The sequence below is a fragment of the Pituophis catenifer genome, unplaced genomic scaffold (assembly GCF_029215685.1).
Source record: "Pituophis catenifer annectens isolate HBS135680 unplaced genomic scaffold, rPitCat1.0.hap2 SCAF_11, whole genome shotgun sequence".
Lineage (NCBI taxonomy): Eukaryota > Metazoa > Chordata > Lepidosauria > Squamata > Colubridae > Pituophis > Pituophis catenifer.
Window position 1 is genome coordinate 9,547,353 of NW_027256891.1, and position 26,212 is coordinate 9,573,564.

General features: G+C 44.7%; 1 protein-coding gene and 1 long non-coding RNA gene across 3 annotated transcripts in view; both read left to right on the forward strand.

Moving 5' to 3' along the window:
* Positions 1–1,307: 1,307 nt before the first annotated feature.
* GAB3 (GRB2 associated binding protein 3) overlaps positions 1,308–26,212 on the forward strand; it is a 96,305-nt gene continuing 71,400 nt past the window's right edge. For both annotated transcript variants that reach the window (XM_070951823.1, XM_070951824.1), the window contains exon 1: positions 1,308–1,491. In XM_070951823.1, the coding sequence (XP_070807924.1) occupies positions 1,420–1,491 (72 nt within the window). In that variant the 5' untranslated portion in view covers positions 1,308–1,419. The remainder of the gene's footprint in view (positions 1,492–26,212) is intronic.
* On the forward strand, positions 8,043–16,932 carry LOC139322655 (uncharacterized). The gene is made up of 3 exons (XR_011600866.1): positions 8,043–8,207; positions 16,060–16,109; positions 16,413–16,932. It is a non-coding gene; the product is annotated as an uncharacterized lncRNA (long non-coding RNA).

Genomic DNA, 26,212 nt, shown 5'->3' on the forward strand with positions numbered 1-26,212 from the left:
GCCTTTATTTCCTATTCCAGGATGCAGACCCCAATATAACTCTAAAGGTGGCAAAAAATTTTGCTACAGTTGTGGCTGGAAAAAAACAGGAAAAGAGACGGGTAACCCCGACGGCAGAGGATCACCAGCATTGACAGTACGGATTGTATTTGAGGCAGTAGATGGTGTACTGTCCCACGATCTATCCATATTTGTAAAATATGCTCCCTTTCCTTGTCTCTTTTAATTTGGTCTCTGACCGCAATAAAGCTTACTACTTAAAAAACCCCAGTGATGAAGCCCCCACAACTTCAGAAGGCAACTTCTGTTCCACTGGTTGATTGTTAGGAAGTCTTTTAACCCTTGCAGTTGCTCTTCTCTGCCCTTTTTCCAAAGTCTCCACATCTGCTTTGGAGTGTGGCTGCAGGATTCCAGGTGTGGCCTTCCTAAAGCTTTATAAAGGGGCGCTCAACCCTGGTCGAAAGCAACGGTCGTCTCCAGCTTCTGGCAGGACCTGTCAAGGACCTGTCAAGGTGTTAGTTATCACCTTTAAAGCGCTCCATGGCCTAGGACCTGGGTACCTACGAGACCGTCTTTTGCCACCAATAGCCTCCCACCGACCAGTTCGTTCTCACAGGGAGGGACTACTCAGGGTACTGTCGGTCAAATTATGTCGACTGGCGACTCCCAGCGGGAGGGCCTTCTCTGTGGGGGCTCCAACCCTTTGGAATGAACTGCCCCCGGAGATACGGAATATCCCTGATCTCCGTGCTTTCCACCGTGCCCTCAAGACCCTGATGTTCCAACAGGCAGGGCTAAACATACAAACATGTGAATGATTTTTTTTTTTAATGTTATCTAATTCTGGGTTTTATTTAAATTGACCAAACTAAGTAATAATTTTAATTACCAATTCTATGACGTTTGTGTGTCTCTATTTTTCTTGACTGTACACCGCCTTGAGTCCTACGGGAGAAAGGCGGTATAGAAATATAACAAATAAATAAATAAATAAATAAGGGGGAGAGCACAGGGAGGGGGCTTTTCCTGCACGTCCCCGGCCGTCGCCCTTTCCCCGGAGAGGCATCGGGGGAAGCAGCAGCAGCGGCAGCGGCAGCGGCGGCAGGAGGGCGAGGCGAGCCCCGGCCCTTTCACACGTGCCTGCCTTTGTTGACAGGGCTGGGCCCGGCCCGGCATCACGTGCCCCGACGGCCGGCCTCGGGCTCGCAGCTGCGCGGGTCTCCGCTCCATGCCGCGACTTCCTGCCTGGGCTGCAAAGAGCGGCGGTTGCAGCAGCAGCGGCAGCAGGAGGAGGGCGGCGGCGGCGGCGGCGGCGGCGATCGGCGCTCCGGTCCGCGTTGGGTGCGGGCGAGCGCCGCCGCCTCCTCGGTCGCTGCGGGTCGGGCGGCGCGCCCCCCGGGGCGCTGGAGGCGGCCGAAGATGAGCGCGGGGCACGTCGTCTGCACCGGCTGGCTGATCAAGTCGCCCCCCGAGAAGAAGCTCAAGCGCTACGTGAGTCCGGGGGGGGCGACCCTCCCTCTCCCCCCCCTCCCCGAGGAAGGGCTGGCGGCTGCGGCTCCTCCGGGGCTTCCAAGCGGGGATTGTGCGAGGGAAGGAGCCGGCTGGCTGCGCTCGTGGGAAAAGCAGCGCTTCTCGGGGAGAAAAGGCGGAGGCGGCTTCTTGGCTGCTTAGCTGAGCCCGCTTGCGCCCCTGCCCAGCCGGCCTCGTCCCCCCAGCCCCGGGGCTGCCAGCGCCTCTGCGCGTTACGCAATCCGGAGCGAGCGAGGAGCGAAGGCGGCTTTGTTTTTTTGAAAGAGAGGCCAGCGCGCGCGCCTCCAGCCCCCGCCGGTGTTGCAAGGCGAGGCGGCCGCCTTTGGCTTCGCTTGGGGAGGGGACGGGTGGGTGTGATGCGGCGGCCTCCCCTCGACGTGCTCCGGCTTGGGAAAAGTTGCAGGACCGCGAGGGGCTGAGTGGGCGAGCCGGACCGATGGGGGGGGGGAATGAAATCGTAAGAAGGACTTGCGGCTTTACCGGGTCGTCGGAAGGTGGTTGGATGGGGCGGTTGCAGTCCTTCTGGTTTGTTTGTTTGTTTTTTAATTTGATTTATATGCCGCCCTTCTCCGGAGACTCAGGGCGGCTTACAAGGCGTTAAGCAATAGCCTTCATCTTTTTGTATATTTATACAAAGTCAGCTTATTGCCCCCACAAACTGGGTCCTCAATTTACCTACCTTAGAAAGGATGGAAGGCTGAGTCAACCTTGAGCCTTGGCGAGATTCGAACCTGCAGTAATTGCAAGCAGCTGTGCTAATAACAGGGTGCTTAGACCACTGTACTATCAAGGCTCTAAAAGCCTATCCAGGCTTTTAAATGGAGCTCAATTTATTTCATAATTTTAAATTTTAAATTGATGTTTTGTCTTGTGTTTTTAAATGGGCTGTACACCGCCCTGAGTCCTTCGGGAGAAGGGCGGTATAGAAATAAAATGATGATGATGATGATGATGATGATGATGATGATGATGGGAGAGGAAAGCAAGAGTGCGAGACCGGAGCCCCACCGCACATCCCCAGACAAACGTGTCAATGGGGTGAATGGTAGATTGGCGGCGGGTGGTGGGTGGGAGAGAGATGCGTGTTGTTGCACCAATGGGGAGGGGGGGTTTGTCGGACCCCGTGGAGCAGCGGAGGTCGGGGGCAGATCCCGATTCAGACGTTGCCTTTTAGCAGAACGTGGCAAAGAGAAGGAGACTGGGAGGATGCAGAAGAGTTTGGAAGCAGCTGCGCGTGGAGAGTGCCTCGCTTTAATCCTTCACCACCAAACCACCTGCTTTGCAACACACCCACCCACCCACCCCCGTGCCCAAAATGTATCGCGGCGTGTGATATTTTTTTTAAAAAAATTTGATTTATATGTCGCCCTTCTCCGAAGACTGAGGGCGGCTTACAATGTGCTCAGCAATAGCCTTCATCCTTTTTGTATATTTATACAAAGTCAGCTTATTGCCCCCACAACTGGGTCCTCAACTGGGTGTGATTGACAGAGCCCCCCATCCTGAATGAGTCGGCAGCGAGCGAGGATGCTGAGTCGCCCTTCGCGGCTGGAAAGCCCCCCACGGGCGCTTCTCCGCCGGAGCTGCGGGGAGGAGGGGGGGGGGCTAGCCCTGTTGCTCAGGCGGGGCTGCAGCAGCTGCCCTCCCGACCCCCGTTTCCGAACCGATGCCCCTCCTCAGGCTCGGCCCTCTGCCCCCGCCCGGTTGCTGGGCAGGGGGTCCCGCCCGCTTCTGGACCAGCCCGTCCGTCAACAGGCCGAGCGGGGCCCGAGGACCGGAGCAAACGCCTTTCCGGCGCCTGCCCTCCGTGGGGCGGGCCGCGTGGGCCCTCTTGCCTGCCCTTCGGCCCAGTTTCCCCCCGCTCGAAGCCCTCGGGAGCTTCCCACTCTGCAGCTGCTGCCGGCACCGAGGCGGGTCCTGCTGGTTCTCCTTTCGCAGGCTTGCCCCGGGGAGGGGAGCGGCAAGAAGAGAAGGAAAGCAGACGGAGGCAGCTCCGGGCCGGGCTTCGTCGTCTGGAGCCCCGTGGAAAATCCTCCGGAGGAGCCCGGGTGGGTTGCAGAGGGCAGGATGCAAAGCTCACCTGGGGGGGGGGGCCCTCTGCGGTCACCCCGAGCTACAATCCTGCAGATCGCCTCCGCCCGGAGCTTTCCTCCGGCTTTACGTTTCACCTTCCCTCCCTTCCTCCCTCCCTTTTTTGAAAGCTGGGAAATGAAAGCAAAAGAGAGGCGGTGATGCTCCCCCTCCAGGCATCAGGATTTCAGCTCCCCTGCCCCCCCCATCTCTCCCCCCATGCCTTTGGATGCTTGTAGTGCAGTGTTTCTCAACCTGGGTAGCTTGAAGATGGGTGGACCTTCAACTCCCAGAACCCCCCAGCCAGCAGCGCTGGCTGGGGGATTCTGGGAGTTGAAGGTCCACCCATCTTCAAGCTTCCAAAGTTGAAAACCGCTGTTGTAGTGTATTAGTGACTTGTTTAACACAGCCCCGCCTTAACAAACTTTAAATAACTATTGCAGCCAGTCTCTGGGGAGCCTCGTATAAATAGCTATCTCTGGTATCTTTGGATTGTGTTCTGCTGCGAGACACCCCCCCCCTCCTCGGCCTGTTTTCTTGGACAAAAACGCTGGAAATGCTGCATTTGGAACAGTGCACAATGAACAGATTTATGCATAAAGAGCAGATCGGTTGACAAATTAGCCCCAAGGATCGGTTGCTGTATTGGAAGAAACATTTGGGGGGATAAAATCATTTTCCTTCTCACCGACCAGTCTTCCTTTCTGGCTGGTGTGCCCTTGGGGTTGTGGCTTGAAGAGGACAATCCAAGGGCTGTTGCAGATGCTGGAATGGGGTGAGCCTGGCTGGGGAACTATGTCTGAGCTGCAGAGGACATCCCATGTCTGCAAAACACCTGGCAAATTGAAATGCTCCAAGCAATGTCCAAAAAGTGTTTTCTTTCCCCCAAAAGGCAACTGGGTGTTTTGGGGTTTTTTTTGCAGAATAACCAGTTGGAAGGGACCTTGGAGGTCTTCTAATCCAACCCCCTGCACAAGCAGGAGGCTCTATACCATTTTAGACAATGTTGTCCAGTCCCTTCTTAAAAATCTCCAGTGTTGGGGCATCCATAACTTCTGAAGTCAAGTTGTTCCACTGGTTGATTGTTCTTATTGTCAGGAAATTTTTCCTTAGTTCTAGGTTGCTTCTCTTTTTGTTCAGTTTCCATCCCTTGTTTTTTGTCGTGCCTTCTGGTGCTTTGGAAAATAGGTTTTTGGTGGGTTTTTTTTATTTATTTATATGCCACCCTTCTCTGGAGACTCAGGGTGGCTTACAAGGCGTTAAGCAATAGCCTTCATACTTTTGTATATTTTATACAAAGTCAGCTTATTGCCCCCACAAACCGGGTCCTCATTTTACCTACCTTAGAAAGGATGGAAGGCTGAGTCAACCTTGAGCCTGGTGAGAATTGAACTTGCAGTAATTGCAGGCAGCTGGAAGCTAAATACTACCTTTAACAGTAGCATTAGTCTGCTGCACCACTCAGGCTCCTGAATGGCTCCTCCTGAGTTGAAACCCCCCCCTTCTTTGTGGGAACCCCTCAAATATTAGAACATTGTTATAATCTCCCTTAGTCCTTCTTTTCATTAAACTAGACATATCCAATTCCTGCAGATGTTCTTCATATGCTTTAGCCTCCAGCCCCCTAATCGTCTTTGTTGCTCTTCTTTGCACTCTTTCCAGAGTCTCAACATCTTTTTTATATTGTGGTGACCAAAATTGGTTGCAGTATTCCAAGTGTGGTCTTATCAAGGCGTTATAAAGCGGTAGCATCACTTCTCGTGATCTTGATTCTATCCCTCTGTTGATGCAGCCTAGCATAGTATTTTCTTTGAAAACATTTCGCTTCTCATCCAAGAAGCTTCTTCAGTTCTGAAGTGAAGTGAAGTGAAGAAGCTTCTTGGATGAGAAGCAAAACATTTTCAAAGGAAAAAAACTCCAAGAAAGTCCAGTTGCCATTTGGAAAAAGCACCTTTGGGCAACCATGACCTGGATGGTTGAGAATCTCCACAAAGATAGCTCAAAGCAAAAGATGAGAAAATTATTTGTCTGCCAGAAATCCTGACGAAGAGTGGCTCACTCTTTCGATGTCTGGAGAAGCCCATTTTGGATGTTCATGATGTTGCATGTTGATATAGACAGTCCTCAACTTACTACCCCAGTTGGAATCAGAACTTCCATCGCTAAGCAAAGTGGACATTAAATGAGTTGTACTTGATTTTATAATCTTTTTGCTACAGTTGTTAAGTGAATCACTGTGGTTATTAAGTGAATCACATGCCCTTGAGTGAATCTAGCTTTCCCCATTCACTTTGCCTTTCGGACGCTGACTGGGAAGGTCACAAATAGTGATCATGTGACCCTGGGATGCCACAACTGTCACAAACGCAGGCCGGTTGCTAAGTGCCTGAATTTTGTTTGCATGAATGCAGATACACTGCAACGATTCATAAGTGTGAGGACCAAGAGGCAGTGCCATGTAGTGGTTATAAGCCTGAACTAGGAATGGGGAGACCCAGGTTCTTTTTCCCCCTCACTCACAGGGGCACAGTTATACATTGTCAGTTCAATCTGCCTCACCTCAGTTGGTGTTGTGGGGAAAATTGGAGAAAGAAATACTGTTTGCTGCCATGAACTCCTGAGGGGAAGGCATGAGATGCCTCTAACAGACAAATAAGTCACAGAAGACACACCCTAGGCCTTTTATCTTTTAATCTTCCCTGCAAGGAGCTTGCAACACCATTCATCATTCTCAATTTGACCATGCGGACTCTGAGAGGTTGAGCGGCTGCATATAGATAGTCCTCAATTTACAACAGTCCATTTAGTGACTGTTCAAAGTTACAATGGCGCTGAAAAAGGTGACTTGTGGCTTGTTTTCATATTTATGACCATTTCAGCATTCCCATGGTCATGTGAGTCTTAGTGGACAACCAGTTAAATATGAGCCAGCAGTGTGCAGCCAAAAAAGCCAATACAATCCTAAATTGCAGTAACAGAGGAATACAATCAAGATCAAGTGAGGTACTAATACCACTCTATAAAGCCTTAGTAAGACCACACCTAGAATACTGCATCCAGTTTTGGTCACCACACTATAAAAAAGATATTGAGACTCTAGAAAAAGTGCAGAGAAGAGCAACCAGGATGATTAGGGGACTGAAGGCTAAAACATACGATGGACAGTTGAGGAACTGGGCATGGCTAGTCTGGTGAAGAGAAGGATCAGGGGAGACATGATAGTAGCAGTCTTCCAATATTTGAGGGGCTGCTACAGAGAGGAGGGGTCAAGCTGTTTTCCAAAGCACCTGAAGGCCAGACAAGGAATAATGGATGGAAACTAACCAAGGAGAGACTTAACCTGGAAATAAGGAGAAATTTTCTGACAGTGAGAACAATCAACCAGTGGAACAGAAGTTGCCTTCAGAAGTTGTGGGAGCTTCATCACTGGAAGCTTTCAAGAAGAGACTGGACTGCCATTTGTCAGAAATGGTGTAGGGTCTCCTGCTTGGGAGAGGGGTTGGACTAGATGACCTACAAGGTCCCTTCCAACTCTGTTAGTCTGTATCTGTGATCAAAATTCAGACGGTTGGCAACTGATTCATACTTACAATGGTTGCAGTGTCCAGGGATCGTGTGATCCCCTTTTGCGACCTTCCGACAAGCAAAGTCAATGAGGAAACCTGATTCACTTAACAATCGTGTGATTACCTTAACCACTGCAGTGATTCGCTTAACAACTGTGGCAAGGAAGGTTGCAAAACTCACTTAACAACTGTGTGGCTTAGCAACAGAAATTTTGGGCTCAATTGTGATCATACGTCGAGGACTGCCTGTTTTAGACACCACCTTCTTGATTTAAAAGCCTCTTGTGTTGGCTGCCCTTCCATTCTTTGTGATATTTTATTTTTGATGGGTGGCTGTTTGCGCCATTTGTCATTCACATTGAGTGGCGTGAAATCGGACTGGACCAATTGACCTGCAGAATGGAAACAGAAGGTTGTTACTTTTTTCTGATCGCTTTGTGCGGGTGGTAGATTTTAACAACGTTGGTCACTGGATCACCTTCTTGGTGGCTTCTGTCAGACCAAGAAGACATCAGAGATGAGGAGAAGGATTGTGAAATAATGGCTTACTTGCCAGCTTGCAGTTTGCTCTAAATGTGGCTCCCAGAAGATGGTGGTGAGCTAGAAATGGATTCAACATTTGGTTGTTAGAGTGAGATTTGCATATAGCAGTCGGTAGGAGCTGAGCTACAATGCTGGGATGTTTATTTGGATGTGCTTATCCAATGAAGTCACAGTCATATGGCGGTTGGCTTTCTAAGAATCTTATCACTTTTGTACAAAGAGAACTTACAAAATGAAGGATGACTCTGTAAGATTGCTGGGTAAGAAAAACAGGCTGGTCTCAAAATGCATAAAGCGGATTAGAGTTCAGAACATTCACACTGCCCTCCTGGATGTGACTTTATTGGAATTCAGATTTGTATAACGAGGGTTTGGATAATGGTGTCCTTTGCAAGGCTGGTGGAACTGGGACAGCTTGAAACTTTCAGGAAGAAAGTCCTTTTAATAGCAAATGCAGCCATCTCTGGACTGGGAGAATTGGAACCCACCAAGAATGAGGTAGAAATTGTCAAAATGTCAAGGTTGAAATTTGCAGAAGGACAAGCTAAAGGGTCTTAAAGCACAATTTCCTCCCTAGAAACCATGATCAATGGTTTATTGGTGCTGTGAGATGGTGAATGTAAATTTAAAAGGGGAAATGCTGAAGATGAGGACAATTAGGGCATTAAATGTCACTATGGGTGGTCCTTGAGTTACAACCATTCATTTAGTGACCAAAGTTACAATGGCACTTACAAAAAGTGATTCACAACGGGTCCTTGCACCTACAACCATCCCAACATCCCCATGGTCATGTGATCAAAATTCAGGTGCTTGGCAACTGGCATGAATTATGACAGGTGCAATGTCACTGGGTGAAATGATTGCCATTTTCTTTATTTTTTTTTATTTTTTTATTAGTTTATAATATAAAATACAAAAGAAAATATGGAAAAGTAAGGGAGGGAAAAAGGAAGGGAAAAGTGTAGGGCAAAAGGAAAAAAAGAAAGAAGGCAGTGACTTCCGACTCCCTTTGGTGCAGTAGTATCAGGCAATAGTATTAAAGCTCAACTTTTTACTTTTACATAGTAGTATAAACTAGCCGTTTCTTTAACAACAAACCTATCTAATTGGTAAAACCCAAAATCAAAGTTTCATTTTTTCTAAAACAGTTTCCAAGTAAAAATAAAAGTATTCGTATTTTTTTCAAAAGTCAATTTAGTCACCTCTGCTAATTCATCAGTTTTTACAGCCATTCATCCATTGTGGGGATCGAGGTGACCTTCCATTTTTGTGTATGAAGTAATCTTGACATTATCGTCATTATCATTACTGAAGTTCGCAGATGACACAACAGTGATCAGTCTCATTCAAGACAATGATGAATCCGCATACAGATGGGAGGTTGAACAACTAGCCTCGTGGTGCGACCAGAACAATCTGGAACTGAACACACTCAAAACTGTAGAAATGGTGGTGGACTTTAGGAGGAACCCTCCCATACTACCACCTCTTACAATACTAGACAACACAGTATCAATAGTAGAGACCTTCAAATTTTTAGGTTCTACCATATCTCACGACCTAAAATGGACACCCAACATCAAAAACGTCATCAAAAAAGCACAACAAAGAATGTTCTTTCTGCGCCAACTCAGAAAACCCAAACTGCCCAAGGAGCTGCTGATCCAGTTCTACAGAGGAATTATTAGTCTGTCATCTGCACCTCTATAACTGCCTGGTTTGGTTCTGCAACCCAACAAGACAGACACAGACTTCAGAGGATCATTAGAACTGCAGAAAAAACAATGACTACCAACCTGTCTTCCATTGAGGCCCTGTATACTGCATGAGTCAAAAAGAGGGCTGTGAAAATATTTATAGACCCCTCATATCCTGGACATAAAACTGTTTCCACTCTTATCCTCAAAACGACACTATAGAGCACTGCACACCAGAACAACTAGACAAGAACAGTTTTTTCCCGAACGCCATCACTCTGCTATACAATTCCCTCAATACTGTCAAACTATTTACTAAGTATGCATTACTATTAATCTTCTCATCGTTCCTATCATCCATCTCCTCCCACTTATGACTGTATGACTGTAACCTTGTTGCTGGTATCCTTAAGATTTATATTGACTGTTTCCCTATGATTATCATTAAGTGTTGTACCTTATGATTCTTGACGAATGTATCTTTTCTTTTATGTACACTAAGAATATATCCACCAAGACAAATTCCTTGTGTGTCCAATCACACTTGGCCAATAAAGAATTCTATTCTATTCTGTTCTATTTTCAACCTCCCCAACCAACTTCCAACAAGCAAAGTTAATTGGGGAAGCTGGATTCGCTTAACAACTATGTGATTCACTTAAAAATTGCAGTGATTTGCTTAACAACCATGGGGGGGAGGTTGTAAAATTGGGTGCAACTCACTTAGCAACCACCTTGCTTAGCAACAGAAATTCTGATCCCAGTTGTGCTTGTAAGTTGAGGACAACCTGTACTTAGAAGCAGACACTTTCCTGTCCATTTTGCTATAATAGAAGGTAAGGTAACACAAAGAAAAGAAGCCCTTGTGCACTAGGGCAGTTTCTCAATTGTGGCAACTTTAAGATGTGGGGACTTCAACTCCCAGAATTCCCCAACCAGCAGGCTGTCTTCCAAATATTGTGGAAGTGCATCTTTTAATAGATGTTCCTGGCTAGAACATTTATAGGATTTGTAAGAGTCTCTAAGACTCTAGAGGGCATTCTCTGTTTCTTTTTTTTTTTTCATTTTTTATTTAAAAATACAAATTAAACAAAACAAATAACAACAAAACATACAAAACCTGTAAACATATAAACAAAAATTTAAATATATATCAAGTTTATCGCAACTGTACTGTATGTTCTTATTTGTGCTTTTGACTCCTCATTGTTTGGTCTTTCTCTTATGTCTATCTTTGTGGTTCATTGTTAACCTGTATTCATAGTTTATGTTCCTATTTCTGTATTAGGTCACTCCACTTACTTCCTAATCTTTTTTCCCTTTTCTATCTTCCAACCAGGTGTACCACTTTTCCCATACTAGATAGTAATCGTGCTCCTCTCTATTTTGTAATTCCTTTGTGAGTCTGTCCATTTCTGCACATTCCATGATTTTGCTAATTACTGTATCTTCCATTGGTATGTCACTACTCTTCCAATTTTGTGCAAAAATGATTCGTGTTGCTGTTGTTATATGAATGATTAAGTATTTTATTGCCTTTTCATATTGTCCATTTATTATGCCTAGTAGAAAGGTTTCTGGCCTCATTTCTATTCTTTGATGGGCTATTTATTCTATTTGTTTTCTGATTGTTAGCCAGTATTGTTTTGCCATTGGGCAGGTCCACCACATGTGATAATAGGTTCCTTTATGGAGTTTACATTTCCAGCATGTTGGGGGAGTGTTGGGGAACATTCTTGCCAGTCTGGCCGGTGGGAGGTGCCACCTATAAAACATTTTGTATAGATTTTCTTTATAGGGTACAGACATTGTTAATTTATAATTTATTGTCCATAATTTTTCCCAATTGTCTAATTCAATATTGTAGCCGAAATTCTTTGCCCAAATTATCATGTTTTCTTTAACCACCTCTTCTTCTAATTTATATCCTTGTAAATAATTATAAACTTTTTTAATCAATTTGTCCTGTGGTCCTTGTAAAAATTTATCTAATTCGTATTGGCCTTTTTTGGAATCCAAATTGTGCCGAATCTTTCTTATACCTTGATTTTATTTGTAAGTATGGCCACCAGTCAATGTCTGTACCCATCTCCTTCAATTCTTGTCTCGTTCTTAGTTCCCCCTGGTTGTTTAGCAAGTCTTTGTAGGTTTTCATTTTGGTGTTATCCATGGGGTTTGGGTAGATCTGAGCTTCCATGGTTGATAACCATTCCGGAATTTTATTGTAGTGTGTTTTTTTAATGCCCTGCCAAGTCTGATTATAGTGTGTGTCTGACCATATGCCTCTGGAAATATCCATGTCGTTAATCGCTGCCCTCCCATAGAAATGCATGCCATCCTTGTTCTAGGTCGAATCCTTCCAAATTCAGTAATCTTTTATTTTTGAGTTCCATCCATTCCTTGATCCAGATTAGTGCTGATGCTTTGTAATATGTTTCCCAATCCGGTAAAAAAAGAAACAGAGAATGGATGGCTATCTGAAATAACAGTGAATTTGCTGCATTAGTGGGGTATTGGACTGAGCCAGAAGCAGGAAACATACTTTCAATACTATTAAACTACAGCTTCCAGCACATTTGCCAACTGGTTGTATTAGTTGAGCGGCTGGCATTACCAATTGCAAGACTGAGTTTGCTACCAATATAGAATCTTTTTTTCCTTGTATATAATACTAATCTGATAAATAAATGGTAATTTTTAACTTTTAAAAAAAAGACTCTAGCGGGCATAGGGGAAATTTTTACTTGTCAAACAAATATATAGTAACTTTGGTTCCCCCCCCCATATTATGCAATTGTTTGATGTTCCTTGAAATAGGTAGATACGATTATAAGCCATCAAGCTGGTGATAATTCTTAACAACTACATAGATCAGTGGTTCTTAAACTGGGGGTAATTTGGACATATCCTGGGAGTAGCAGAGCAATTTGTAATGAAACAATTTGTGAATCAAGGATCCAGTTAGGGACTTACGTGAAACGAGAGTATTTCCTGGCATTATTTATTACTAGGAAAAGAAGAGCCTTGGTAGTACAGTGGTCTAAGGCACCCTGTTATTAAGCTGGTTATTAAGACCAGCTGCTTGCAATTACTGCAGGTTCGAATCTCGCCAACGCTCAAGGTTGACTCAGCCTTCCATCCTTTCTAAGGTAGGTAAATTGAGGACCCAGTTGTGGGGGCAATAAGCTGACTTTGTATAAATATACAAAAGGATGAAGGCTATTGCTGAGCGCATTGTAAGCTGCCCTGAGTCTCCGGAGAAGGGCGGCATATAAATCAAATTAATATATATATATATATATATATATATATAGTTGGAAGGGACCTTGGAAGTCTTCTAGTCCAACTCCCTGCTTGAGCAGGAAATCCTATATATCATTTCAGATATGGTTGTCCAATCTCTTTTTGAAAGCCTCCAGTGATGGAACACCCACAAACTTCTGAAGGCAAGCTGTTCCATGGGTTGAGTGTCAGCCAGGAATTTGTGCTGTTTGGATGACTGTCTTCAAGGCAGGTGGCCCACCAAGAGGAATGTTAAATCAGTGACTATCGACGCAGACCACTTTTGAACATGGATTTAAAAACTAACAGACCTGACTCTCACAACAATGTTCCAGAGTGCATCATTGAGACCCACTCTGTAACATTTTTATTTATTTATTTTATTTATTTATTTGTCGAGTACGTATTAGATAATATATATAAGTATAAGCATGAATTGAATACATAAAATGAATACAGTTAAAGGGAACATTAGGACACCTGGTGCTCTTATGCATTGGTGCTGTTATGCAATGTATAAGATGCATTGTGCATCTTATACATTGGGTCAAACAATTTAAGAACTGCTAATATAGATAGATCTCCAATATGATCTGTCTTCATCCTGGTCCTTCAGGTCTCCCAATGATGCACCCATCACCAGTGTAACTGAATCCACCTAACCTTGCTTCTGGCCACCTCTTTGCCTTCTCTTTCTTCCCAACTGTTGTGACTCCGACCCCCGAGGCCGACTTATCGGAGGGAGAAGGCTCCGAACATGAAGGAGAGGAGTTGGCCAGGCCTCCCTCTCCAGGACCCTCCTCTCTGGCTATGCCTCAGGTGTCTCGCAAAGGAGAAGAGGTTGGCCAGGAGCCAGGTATCTCCTCGCAGTCGGACAGTGATGGAGATAAGTCTTGGCTGGATCCACGCCAGCGTCGGAGAGACAGGCGCACGCAGCAGAAAAGGAGGCATGCCAGAGATTAAGCTGAGTTACTGGACCACACCCCACAGGGGATAAAAGGGGGTGAGGTGGCCATTCAAACTCTGTGACGGACAAAACTAACTACTAGCGAGTCACATTGTATCTTTGAAACGTTATCTGCCTTGGATTTAATACGGACTGGACTTGACAATTCTTGAACTGTGTGTATCTTGTTTGGGTTTATCTGTCGGAGGAACAACCCCTCCCTCTATGAGTAAAGTTCTTGGCAAGCAGCTACTGGGTTGCTGCCAATCCTCTTATCGAAAGAATTTGTTGTCTGCCAGTTTTATTTAACCCCTGGCTATCTGTTTGTGTGCGTGTGTGAGACGGGGACAGAACACCAACTTTCCAACCCTTATGGACTTCTCAAGGAAGGTGGCCCTTCATATCATGCATCCAGAGTACGATTAATTTGACGTTTGGCTATTTCTGCTTTCAATGAGAACCCTGGATTGATTGCTCCTATGGTTTGTTTTGTGGATTTTCCAAGGTATACCACATCCTTGGTTATTTTCAGAAAAAATGGCTTCCACAGAGTGTCTTTGCAGTGTAATACTTTAAAAGTTGAAAGAGAGGAGGCGTAAATGAAACTGACATGAGCTCTGCCACCCACGTGTCAGTTTCACTCCAGAAGCACGAGGGACTAATTCTAATTTTGGAGGCTTCTTCTGGTAACTGACATACAATGGAAGTGACCTCTCTTCTTTTAATTCACAGGTCTTCATGGAGAGAGCTAGTGGGAGGAAAATTATTAAAACATGCCAGAACCAGAACTTTGGCCTTTACTTTCTTGGTGTGACCTCATGATGCAAAGACTTGCAATGTGTATATTTTAACCTCTGGCGTACCCTAACATATTTACTTTCGTATGATGATCTACTGCAGGGGCCTCCAACCTTGGCAAAGCTGGCTGGGGAATTCTGGGAGTTGAAGTCCACCAGGCTTAAAGTTGCCAAGGTTGGAGGCCCCTGATCTACGGAACAAAGACACAATTATCTGCAAATGTGTTTTCCTTTCTTGAAAAAAATAGTGCTATTATTTACTGTGTTACAGATTGGTAGTTATCAATTTAGATTATTGGGATGGTTGATAGGGGATTGAGACCAAATAGGAACTTTATACAAGTAGTCCTCGACATAAAACCACAACTGAGCCCCAAATATCTGTTCCTAAGTGAGACAGTTGTTAACTGAAATTTGCCCCATTTTATGACCTTTCCTGCCACAGTTGTTAAGTGAATCATTGTAGTTAGTAACCCGGTAGTTAAGTTAGTAACCCGGTTCTTTTTTTTTTTTTCAAAAAACTTTTATTAAAATTTAAAATATTAAAATACTAATACAAATACATCTGTAACAAAAATACATCCATGATGGTTGTACAATTCAACGTTGTTCCAACAGTACACAAATCTTAACTCTATTCATATATTCTCAGATACTCCTTCTTGATCAAATATATATAAACACAATTTATGCCTTATTTTGATCTATATATTTCCTATTTTTATTTTCTATCCATTGATACCAGTTTTCCCAGTAATATTGAGTAATATTCTGAATCTTCCTTGTTATTTAATTCTATAGTAAGTTTGTCCATTTCTGCACACTCAAAAATTTTCCGGATTATTACATAATCTGTCGGTGTAGTGGACATTTTCCAGGCTTGTGCGAGTACAATTTTCGCTGATGTAATAATATGAATGATCAAATATTTAATCTTTTTAGGATATTTTCCCTTAACGATCCCCAGAAGAAAAGTAACCCGGTTCTTAAGTGAACATGGCTTCCCCATTGACTTTTACTTATCAGGAGGTCGCAAAAGGGGATCGTAACTGTCATAAATACGAGACAGTTGCTGAGAGTCTGAATTTTGAACACATGACCATGGGGATGCTACAACGGTTGTAAGTGTGAAAAATGGCCGTGTCGTTTTTTTCAGTGCCATTGTAACTTCGGTCAGTAAATGAACTGTTGTAAGTCAAGGACTACCTGTATCTCTTTTTTTAAATTCACTATAAAGTAAACACTACTATGTTTCTTTTATTTATGTTTTCATATTTATTAAGAATTGTTTCCGTAGAATAAAAAATAAATTGAAAAAAGAAGAAAAGAAAGTGGAGAAGAAACCAAAAAGTGCAAGAAATGCAAAAAAGAAAGAGGCTAAAGTTAAGAAGTATATAAGTGGCTTCAGAACTCTCTTTTCGAGAGATAATTACTATCTTACGGTCTTTCCTCTCTATATTATATTTAGAGATATAATATATTATGCAAGTCCCTTCAGCCCCTATTATGTTTCTGAATAGAGAGAAGAAAGTATTGTTTTCCCCATTAAATGGTTATTGCCTCAGAGCTGGTTATCTAAGATTAGCAAAGAGGCAGTTGTAATTAAAACCAATATTTCCTTATAGGGAGATTTGTGAGCTGAATGGTACAGGCCTCCTTCTTCAAATCCACACGGGTAAGATTTATTTAAAAGCATTCCCTTGCGAAAATCCCCCTGGCCATAAACAAATGAATTGGCCCATTTTTTTTGCTTGTGGAGGAGGTTTCTGATGGAACAGAAACATCTGACAGGCTCTGCGCTGTGTGATTTTTGGGTGGTGCGACATTGAACCAAGACTAGGCCATCTTCCCCGCCCACGTTTTTGGATTCTCCAAGTTCTTCCTTTCTACAGCAACAATTCTAAAAGCAGAAGTCTCAGTCATTTGACCTTCTTCTGCTTTTTGGGGGCCTGTTGGTAATACGTTAACCGGTTCTTAGTATCTCCTAGGAATGAATGCCCTCCTCTTCAAACCAAAATTAGAACCTCAGTATGAAAACAGCCCTGAAACGGTCACCGGGTTAGATGCTTGGATGGAACAGAAGCAGATGGCCTTGAAATTCAGGAGCAATTCACCCTGCTGAACTTTTGCTCATCTTAATTTGCTGAGGTCACAACTTGGGTTTTTCAGTCAAGACAACATCAACTCTTTTCAACAAATGTGGGAGGAAGCATGATCCTCATCTATTTGTCTCAAATGATGCTCCATCCTGGCTTCTGTCTTGGTGGTGGGAAAGGATGCCTCTTTAACTAACTCCTCAACATGTTCTGAAAATAGCGAACAAGAGTCAAGTTAAGATGTTGGTCTAGGATCTGAAAGGTCCTGGTTCAAGTCCATTTCTGAGTTCACCATCGGGGAAGCTTCCCGGGTGTCTTTGGGCCAACATGCCTTACAGGGTTGTTTGAAAATCTTACAGGGAAGAGGGCTATATATTTTCCTAGTGATACTGAAGACATTGCAAGCCTAACAATCATTAAAAGAAACCTTGAAAGTGTGCAATTTTTATATGTGGTTTATATGCGTTGGTTCAACCGTGCTAATACAAAGAACATGCACTTTTGGAGGAGGGGAGGGGGGAGAAGACAGTGCTCAACTGGTCACAACTGCCATGTTCATACCAGTGATAAAGGATCAAGGGAGTGCTGGATCAATGATTATTAGGAAAGTCATGGGATCGATGGCTATTCATCTTGATGGCAGCAAGGCTGCTTCTGAAAGCTGGGAAACCAGTGGGATTCATTGTGCAGTTGAGAACACACTGTTGGCGTTGACGGGCCAGTCGTCCCATCCAGCAACTCAACAGTTGATGTTTTTATGATCAAGAAGTAGCAATAGCACTTAGACTTATATACCGCTTCACAGTGCTTTACAACCCTCTCTAAGCAGTTTACAGAGTCAGCATCTTGCCCCCAACGATCCTCGTTTTACTGACTTTGAAAGGATGGAAGGCAGGAGTCAAACCCCTGGTTGACAGCAGAATTAGCTTGCAATTCTGCATTCTGACCACTGCGCCACCACAGCTCTTATCTTCTCTCACCCTTATAGAACGTGTTTATTTACTACCATTTTAGATGCCCCCTTGTACTACAACAAGGGTGTATGAGGGGCAAGGAGGGGTCTCCTCTCATTTAATTTTTACAATAACCCTCTGAAGTTGGGAGATTGAGTCAAGATTGCCCCACACTCATAGAATAAATTGGGACTGGAATCTGGAGTTCTTCGTTTATCATCTTATCCACTACACAATGTTTGTTCTTGCTCCCCAAAATAATACAGGTAGTCCTTGACTTAACGACTACAATTGATCCCAACATTACTGTTGCTAAGCGAGACTTTTGAATTTTGCCCCATTTTATGACCCTTCTTGACACAATTATTAAAGTGAATCACTGTAGTTCTTAAGTTAGTAACAGGGTTGTTAAGTGAATCTGGCTTGTCAGAAGGTCACAAAAGGGGATTGTGTGATCCCAGGACATTGCAACTATCATAAATATGAGTTGGTTTCCAGGCATCTGAATTTTGATCACGTAACCATCAGGATACTGCAATTGATTGTAAGTGTGAAAAACAGTCATAAGTCAATTTTTTCAGTGCTGCTGTAACTTCGAATGGCCACTAGACGAACTCTTGTAAGTTGAGGACATTGCACTCTCCCCATTAAGTTGGGGGATGCTGGGAGTCAAAGTCCATACATCTTAAAGTTGCTAAGGTTGAGAGACACTGATCTCAGCATCATCCATTTTTCCTGCTAAAGGATGAATAGCTGGTCAGCATTTATTTTTCTCCTTCTCCTTCCAAGAAAACCTGGAGATCAGTCAGCCTGGGAGGAGTTAAAGATTTCAGCCTCTTGTACATTTCTTCATCAGCTCATGTGGGCTTGGGATCCTGTCCCTGCTGACATCATCTGCCATTTAGCTCTAACATTCAAGGAACGTGGGATTATGAACGCCTTTTGGCTGAAGGAAGCAGCTGAAGATGCTACCTACATCGTTTTAGGTAGTGATAAATGTGTTGGGTGTTTGTTCTTCTGAGATGAGGTTTTGCTCCCTTTAAATGGGAAAAAAATTTGTGCAAAGACCACTGCTGGCGGATCAACAGAGTCATTTCCCTTGGAAACCCAGGGGAAGGAACCCAGTAGGAACCCAGAAGTATAATATTCAATCACCTGTTTTCAGCATCCAAGAATGATATGTTATCAACCTCTTTTCAAAGGAAACTACTTCAGCAATGGGGTTTTTATGTTAAACCACACAGAGAGGTCTAAATTAGCTGTGCACAATACTATGACATCCCAACAATGTGGTTGGATTAAATTGTTAGAGTCTCCCCTGAGTTTTACTTGATTTGTATTGACCAAGGCAAATCCCTGTAGATTTCTTGGCAACAATACAGAGGTAGCTGAGCACTGCTTTCCTTTCAGGATGTTTCTTTGACTTTCTGGTCTAGCTCACAGTCTGAAGCAGGTTTCTCAATGTGGACAACTCTAAGACTTCATTTCCCACAATTCCTCAGACAACTTGTTGGCTGAGGAATTGTCGGAATTGAAGTCCAGACATTTTAACAGAATGACAGAGTTGGAAAGGACCTTGAAGGTCTTCTAGTCCAACCTCATGCTCAAGCAGGAAACCCTATACCATTTCAGACCGATGGTTGTCCAATCTCTTCTTAAAAACTTCCAGCGTTGGAGTACCCACAACTTCTGGAGGTGAGTCCTTCCATTGATTAATTGTTAATTAATTGCTAAAATTGAGAAACTCTGATCTGGAAATATCTGATTGTCTCCTATTCAAATATTAACCAGATCCAGTACAGGTTAATTTTCCTGATCGGCTAAGAAGTATTAGGAGATGCCACTCAGCTGGATCCACATGTTTGGACTCCAACTCTCAGCATACCCAGCCCATCAAATATCTGGTTGAGGAAATCTGCAAAGAATCTTGATGTAGCTCCTACTAGATAACCCATGTCCCACCGAGTCTTCGTTTCAATGATATTTGCTTACCAAATTCTCCAGTGCCTTCAAGAATGACAGAGATTCTAAAGTGTTGCCTTCACTGGAAAAGTTGGGATACAGTTGGGACAGCCACTTGTCTGGAATCAGGAGGTTGGACTAGAAGACCTCTTCCCACTCTGTTATTCTGTTATAGTCATCCCAAAGATGGGTTTTTCAAAAAGCCATTCAACTTTCTTGGTTTTTTTTTCCTTTGAAAACATTTAGCTTCTCAACCAAGAAGCTTCTTCAGTTCTTCAATAAACCAAGAAGGTCCAGTGGCCTCTTGAAAAAAAGCACAGTTGTTAGGACAACTGTGACCTGGATGATTGAGAAGCTCCATAGATATTGGGATACACTCAGATAGTTCTGTCTTGAAAATAGCCCATAATGCAGGAAATATTTTATGACGTTTTGTATTATGTGATCAGTTGCTTTATAATAATATTTATGTCATAAATAATAATATTCTGCCACCAGTAGCCTCTCACCGACCAGTTCGCTCCCATAGAGAGGGGCTCTTCAGGGTGCCGTTGGCCAAACAATTTCGACTGGTGGCCCCCAGGGGGAGAGCCTTCTCTGTGGGGGCACCTGCCATCTGGAATGAGCTCCCCCCAGAGATACAGAGGATCCAAGACTTACGCATCTTCCACTGCGCCCTAAAAACGTTTTTATTCCAACAGGCTGGTCTGGCCTAACTCTCCCTTTTAAATAGGCTTTTAAATTGGGTTTTAAATGTTTTTTAGATAAATTGGATGCTTTTAATTTTTTGAGCCTAAATTATTTAATCTGTTTTTAATAGTTTTTAACTTTTGTATGTCTCTGTATTTTATTTGGCTGTTCACCGCCCTGAGTCCTTCGGGAGTATGGTGGTATACAAATATGATAAATAAATAAAATGTCACAAAATGTTTTATAAAGTTGGTCAAATTTCAATTTCATGGGAGTCATAAGTTTGGGGTGCATTTGGGGTGCATTCTGCAAGTTAACCCATTTGAGATACCTTGGTTGAAAACTGTCCTATTAGGCGCAGTTTTACTCAGTTAGAGGTTATAGGAATCGGAGTTTCAGTAATGTATAGATTTGAAGAAGCTGAAGGGAAGGAACCATACGATGCTACATCCTGGGGAGGCACCCGAACGGCAGATTTGCCTATGATCCTGCAGATCCCCTTTTTTTCTGCTTTCTCATACCATGATTGCCAGAAATTGGCAGTGCAGTTTCCTGCCATTTTGAAGCAGGAAACACACACACAAACTGTAATGTAACCCTGAAAATAGTTTTCAAAAAAAGAAAAGAAAAAGAAGTGCTCTAAAGAAATGAGAGAAAATGTTTATTTTATTTTATTTTATTTTATTTTGAATTTGTATACCGCCCTTCTCCCTGAGGACTCAGGGCGGTGAACAGCCAAGTAAAAACATCAAGTACAAATATTAAAATACAGTTAAAATATATATATATAAATTTGGCCCCATTAATTAAAAACAATAAACAAAACACTTAAAAACACTTAAAAAAAATTAGGCCAGCCCGGCTTGCTGGAAAAGGAAGGTTTTAAGGGCACGGAGAAAGGCACCGAGGTCTTGGATTCTCCTTATCTCTGGAGGCAATTGATTCCAGAGGGTAGGTGCCCCCACAGAGAAGGCCCTCCCCCTGGGGGTCACCAGCCTGCACTGTTTGGCTGATGGCACCCCGAGGAGGCCCTCTCTGTGGGAGCGCACGGGTCGATGGGAGATTGTCGGTGGCAGCAGGCGGTCTCGAAGATAGCTAGGCCCTATGCCATGGAGCGCTTTAAAGGTGATAACCAACACCTTGAAGCGCACCCGGAAGACCACTGGGAGCCAGTGCAGCTCGCGCAGGAGCGGTGTTACATGGGAGCGCCAGGCTGCTCCCGTCACTACCCGCGCTGCTGCATTCTGGACCAGTTGGAGCCTCCGGGTGCTCCTCAAGGGGAGCCCCATGTAGAGAGCGTTGCAGTAGTCAAGGCGAGAGGTGACGAGGGCATGAGTGACTGTGCACAGGGAATCCCGATCAAGAAAGGGCCGCAACTGGCGGATCAGGCGAACCTGACAAAAGGTCCCCCTGGTTACAGCCGTCAGATGTTCCTCCAAGGATAGCTGCCTATCCAGGAGGACTCCCAGATTGCGAGCCCTCTCTGTGGGGGCCAACGACTCGCCCCCAATAGTCAGTGATGGAGTCAACTGACTATATCGGGATGCCGGGAGCCACAGCCACTCAGTCTTGGAAGGGTTGAGCCTGAGCCTGTTCCTCCCCATCCAGATCCGCACAGCCTCCAGGCACTGGGACATCACTTCAAGGGCATCGTTGGGGTGGCCTGGGGTGGAGATGTACAGCTGGGTGTCATCAGCGTACTGGTGGTATCTCACCCCAAAGCCACGGATGATCTCGCCCAGCGGCTTCACATAAATGTTGAACAGGAGGGGCGAGAGGACCGACCCCTGAGGCACTCCACATATAAGAGGCCTTGAGGTCGACCTCTGCCCACCTGCCAACACGAACTGCGACCGGTCGGAGAGAAAGGAGGAGAACCACCGTAATACGGTGCCCCCCATCCCCAACTCTTCCAGCCGGTGCAGCATGATACCATGGTTGATGGTATCAAAAGCCGCTGAGAGGTCTAACAGGACCAGAACAGAGGAACAACCCCTGTCCCGAGCCCTCCAGAGATCATCAACCAACGCGACCAATGCCGTTTCCGTGCTGTGTCCAGGCCTGAAACCCGACTGGAACGGATCTAGATAGGATGTTTCCTCCAAGAATTGTGGAAACTGTCGCGCGACCACACTCTCAACAACCTTCGCCAGGAAGCGAAGGTTGGAGACAGGACGATAGTTGGCCAATATTGCCGGATCCAGGGACGGCTTCTTGAGGAGAGGCCTCACCACCGCTTCTTTCAAAGCGGCGGGGAAGTGACCCTCACTCAACGAAGCGTTGATAACACCCTGGAGCCAGCCTCATGTAACCTCCCGGGAGGCCAGTACCAACCAGGAGGGACACGGGTCCAGTAAACATGTGGCCGCACTAAGTCTCCCCAAAATCCTGCCCACATCATCCGGAGTCACAGCATCAAACTCCTCCCAGGTAACATTCTCAAGACTATTCCTCGTCACCCTGCCCTGATCTACCCAGTCAGAGTCCAAATCCCCCCGGATCTGAGCGATTTTGTCATACAGGTATTGTCCGAAATCCTCCGCCCTGCCTTCCAAGGGATCCTCCCGCGCTCCCGGATGGAGCAGGGAGCGGGTTACCCTGAACAGGGCGGCCGGACGATTCCCTGATGACGCAATAGAGGCGGAAAAGTAGTTAAACTTTGCCGTCTTTATCGCCACTAGGTAGGTCTTAATATGCGACCTTACCAGTGTTCGGTCAGATTCAGCGAGACTGGCCCTCCAACCACTCTCTAGGCGTCTTTTCCGGCGTTTCATCTCCCTCAGCTCCTCGGTGTTCCCTGTGTGGAAAAAAAGGAAAAGAAATCCCCTCCCCATTCATGTATATCACGTTGCTTGCCTGTTCTACATGCTGGGTCTTGTAAATATGCCTTCTGACCACCAAAATCATTACCCAAATTATGACAGAACCCGGAGGCAGAGTGAAAAGGGGGATAAGCCTAGAATTTCTACGTAGTCACAAGCGAACTAAGTCTAACCGCCCCCCTTGAGCTCCATTGGCCCTTATCTAACTCTAAGCAAGTGCTAACTGCTAGTTGAGAAAATTTCTGTGCGTAGGCATGAATAGCAATAAATCCGTTTAATTGGACCTTCAGGTGTAAACCTGATCTTTCCACATTTGACACAAAGACAAGGGTGGCATTTATGGGTGGAGATAGCTGAGGCTGGTGAAATAGGATAAGGTTCCTTGAATTCATTCCTGGTGCCCAACTTTTATTGCAAGTTAGGTAGGCCTTGACCTATAACGATTCATTTAGCAACCGTTTGAAGTTACAAAGGGCACTGAAAAAAATAGCTTCTGACTAGTCCTCACAAGTATGGCCTGACATCCCTGCAGTCATGTGATTAAAATTTGAGCGCTTGGCAACTAGCATGTGTTTACAGTGGTTGTGGCAATGGCGGGTTGCCCCCAGTTCAGACCGGTTCGCAAGAATTGGTAGTAAAACCAGCGGGAGGCTCCGCCCACTGAACTGGACGTCATCATAGGTGATCTGCACATGCACAGAAGCTTCTGCGCATGTGCAGAAGAGCACGTGCGCGCGCAGAAGCAAGTGTGCGTGCGCGATGTAAAGGTAAGTAGAACCCACCCCTAGGTTTGTTGTTTTTTTTTTAATTTGATTTATATGCCGCCCTTCTCCGGAGACTCAGGGCGGCTTACAATGCGTTAAGCAATAGCCTTCATCCTTTTGTATATTTATACAAAGTCAGCTTATTGCCCTCACAACTGGGTCCTCAATTTATCTACCTTAGAAAGGATGGAAGGCTGAGTCAACCTTGAGCCTTGGCGAGATTCGAACCTGCAGTAATTGCAGGCAGCTGGTCTTAATAACCAGCTTAATAACAGGGTGCCTTAGACCACTGTACTACCAAGGCTCTTGTTGTGGTGTTCTGGTGTGTCATGTGCGTGCCATTTGCGACCTTCCCAGATAATCTCTGATAAGCAAAGTCAATGGGGGAAGCTGGATTCATTTAACAACTGCATGATTCACTTAGCCACTGCAATGAGTCGCTTAACAACTGGCAAATACAGTTGTGAAATTGGGCATGACTTACTTAACAAATGACTTGCTTAGCAACAAGCATTCTGGTCCCAACTGTGGTCGTAAGTCAAGGACTACGTGTATAGGATTATAAAAAAGCAGGGCAATTCTGCTTTTGCAGAGCCTTCAGCCTTTTTAGAAACTCTTTCTGTTTCTTTTTCAGCTGCTCCCGAGAAGCCACGAATTCAAATCCCCACTTGTCTGTTCAGGCCAGTTGCCCATCTGCTGAGTTACAGATGGAAATAACTGACCACACAAGATTGTTTGAGGAGGGTGGGAGGGAGGAACCCTCCCATTGAGCCCTTTGCTTAGAAAAAATAATAATGTTGAGAACTAAGTCGCAAAGTGATTGCCTTTCCTGTCTAAACTTTGCATGTGGCAAACAATATAAATTGTGCGAATGACCCATATTTCATAGCTCACGTCTTATACAAACTCCTTGGGATTAGCCAAGGATTATAAACAAACCCGGTCTAGAATCACCATTAGTGTAAACTGTAGAATCCATGCAACCCCGTGAAACAGCTGTTTGTATGCTCCATGCAGATGCAAATTCTGCCCTTTGCAGACGGTTTACAGTGGTGAAGATCTATTGACCGGCCTGGATGACATTAATGGCAAAGGCTACTAGCAAGGAATCCACATTCCTTGAGGTCACAACTCCTCTTTCCCACCAGACCAAAGGGGCTGGGAAGCCAAGACCAGGATTTTGCATTCAGCAATAAATCTGTCAGGCAGATAAACCAAATTCCTGACAGTTACAACAGTTAATCAGTGGAACAACTTGCCTCCAGAAGTTGTGAATGCTCCAACACTGGGAGTTTTTAAGAAGAGATTGGATAGCCATTTGTCTGAAGTGGTATGTAGCAGTGGTGGGATTCAATTTTTTTTACTACCGGTTCTGTGGGCGTGGCTTGGTGGGCGTGGCAGGGGAAGGATACTGTAAAATCTCCATTCCCTCCCCACTCCAGGGGAAGGTTACTGCAAAATCTCCATTTCTTCCCAATCAGCTGGGACTGGGGAAGCAGAATAGATGGGGGCGGGGCCAATCAGAGGTGGTATTTACCGGTTCTCCGAACTACTCAAAATTTCCGCTACTGGTTCTCCAGAACTGGTCAGAACCTGCTGAAACCCACCTCTGGTATGTAGGGTTTCCTGCGTGAACTGGGGATTTGGACTAGAAGACCTCCAAGGTCTTTTCCAACTATTCTCTTCTCTTCTCTTCTCTTCTCTTCTCTTCTCTTCTCTTCTCTTCTCTTCTCTTCTCTTCTCTTCTCTTCTCTTCTCTTCTCTCCCCTCCCCTCCCCTCCCCTCCCCTCCCCTTCCCTTCTTTCTGTTCTGTTCTGTTCTGTTCTGTTCTGTTCTGTTCTGTATTCCATTCCATTTCATTCCATTCCATTCTTTCTATTCGGTTCTTAATTCCCTTCCCTTCCCTTCCATTCCATTCCTTCTGTTCTGTTTTCTATTCCATTCCATTCCACTCCACTCCACTCCAGATTCTATAAGATTCTGTAAGTTCCTGTGCCTTATAATATGGCATTGGGCCATAGTGAAGCTTTGTGGTAGGTTTGTTCAGATTGTGCATCTCTGTGATTCATAATTCTAGTGATACTACTGGTAGTCCTTGACTTACTACAGTTCATTTAGTGACCATTCGAAGTTACAATGACACTGGAAAAAGTGACTTAAGACCATTTTTCACACTGATGACCATTGCAGCATCCCCATGGCCACATAATTAGAATTCAGATGCTTGACAACTGGTTCATATTTCGGACGGTTGCAGTGTCCCGGGGTCATGTGACCATCTTTTGCGATGTTCTGACAAGCAAAGTCATTGGGGAAGCCAGATTCACTTAACAACCATATTACTAATTTAACAACACCCACAGTGATTCACTTAACAAACATGGCAAGAAAAGTCATAAAATGGGACAAAACTCACTTAACCAATGTCTCACCTAGCAACATAAATTCTGGGCTCAATTGGGGTCATAAATCGAGGACTACCGGTATTGCA